Source organism: Habropoda laboriosa, unplaced genomic scaffold, assembly GCF_001263275.1.
Source record: "Habropoda laboriosa isolate 0110345459 unplaced genomic scaffold, ASM126327v1 scaffold42, whole genome shotgun sequence".
NCBI lineage: Eukaryota > Metazoa > Arthropoda > Insecta > Hymenoptera > Apidae > Habropoda > Habropoda laboriosa.
In genome coordinates this window covers 1329077-1329687 of record NW_017100181.1, presented here as the reverse complement: position 1 = coordinate 1329687, position 611 = coordinate 1329077, and the positions used below count along the sequence as shown (strand labels likewise).

General features: G+C 32.4%; 1 protein-coding gene across 1 annotated transcript in view; it reads right to left on the bottom strand.

Annotated features, from left to right (window-relative positions):
• LOC108579039 (WD repeat-containing protein 43) overlaps positions 1 to 611 on the bottom strand; it is a 15951-nt gene that overhangs the window by 9112 nt on the left and 6228 nt on the right. The window contains exon 2 of the mRNA XM_017942468.1: positions 50 to 544. Within this exon, the coding sequence (XP_017797957.1) occupies positions 50 to 544 (495 nt within the window). The remainder of the gene's footprint in view (positions 1 to 49; positions 545 to 611) is intronic.

Below are 611 nucleotides of genomic sequence, written 5' to 3'. Positions count from 1 at the left end.
TGAAATATTTACTAATGAAAATAAAAGATAAAAGAGAAATGCATCTTACTTTATCTAATGCCCAAACATTGAGGCAACCATCACCACAAGCTCCACTAATAACATAATTATTATCTGATGTCATATTAACAATACAAAGACATGTCACTTGATTAGCATGGCCGGTAAATGTCTTAATTAATTGTTTAGTATTTAAATCCCACCACTTGATAACCCTTTCTCCTGACAACAAACACTTTCCATCTGCTGAAACTGCTAAAGATGTTGTTGTCACTTTTCCTGACTTCCATTTACACTTTACTCCATTTTCTTGAAGGTTCCATTGAATAATATGATAATCATTTGCTGCTGTGAATAAGCCCACATTTTCAGACCAAGTGACTGCAGTAACTACACTAGAGTGACCACTTAATTGTGCAGTAACTGAAGATGTTGCTGTATCATAAAGTGTAACTTTTCCATTTGTGGAACCCATTGCAATAATTCCTTTTGGTTTGGATTCTTCTGAAATTGACTTCTTTCTGCGTTTTTTCCATGGTGAAGGCTAAAAATTATGAAAATATTATGATCTCTAAATTTAAATGAACTAAAAAAAGAAAATACAAGTAGTT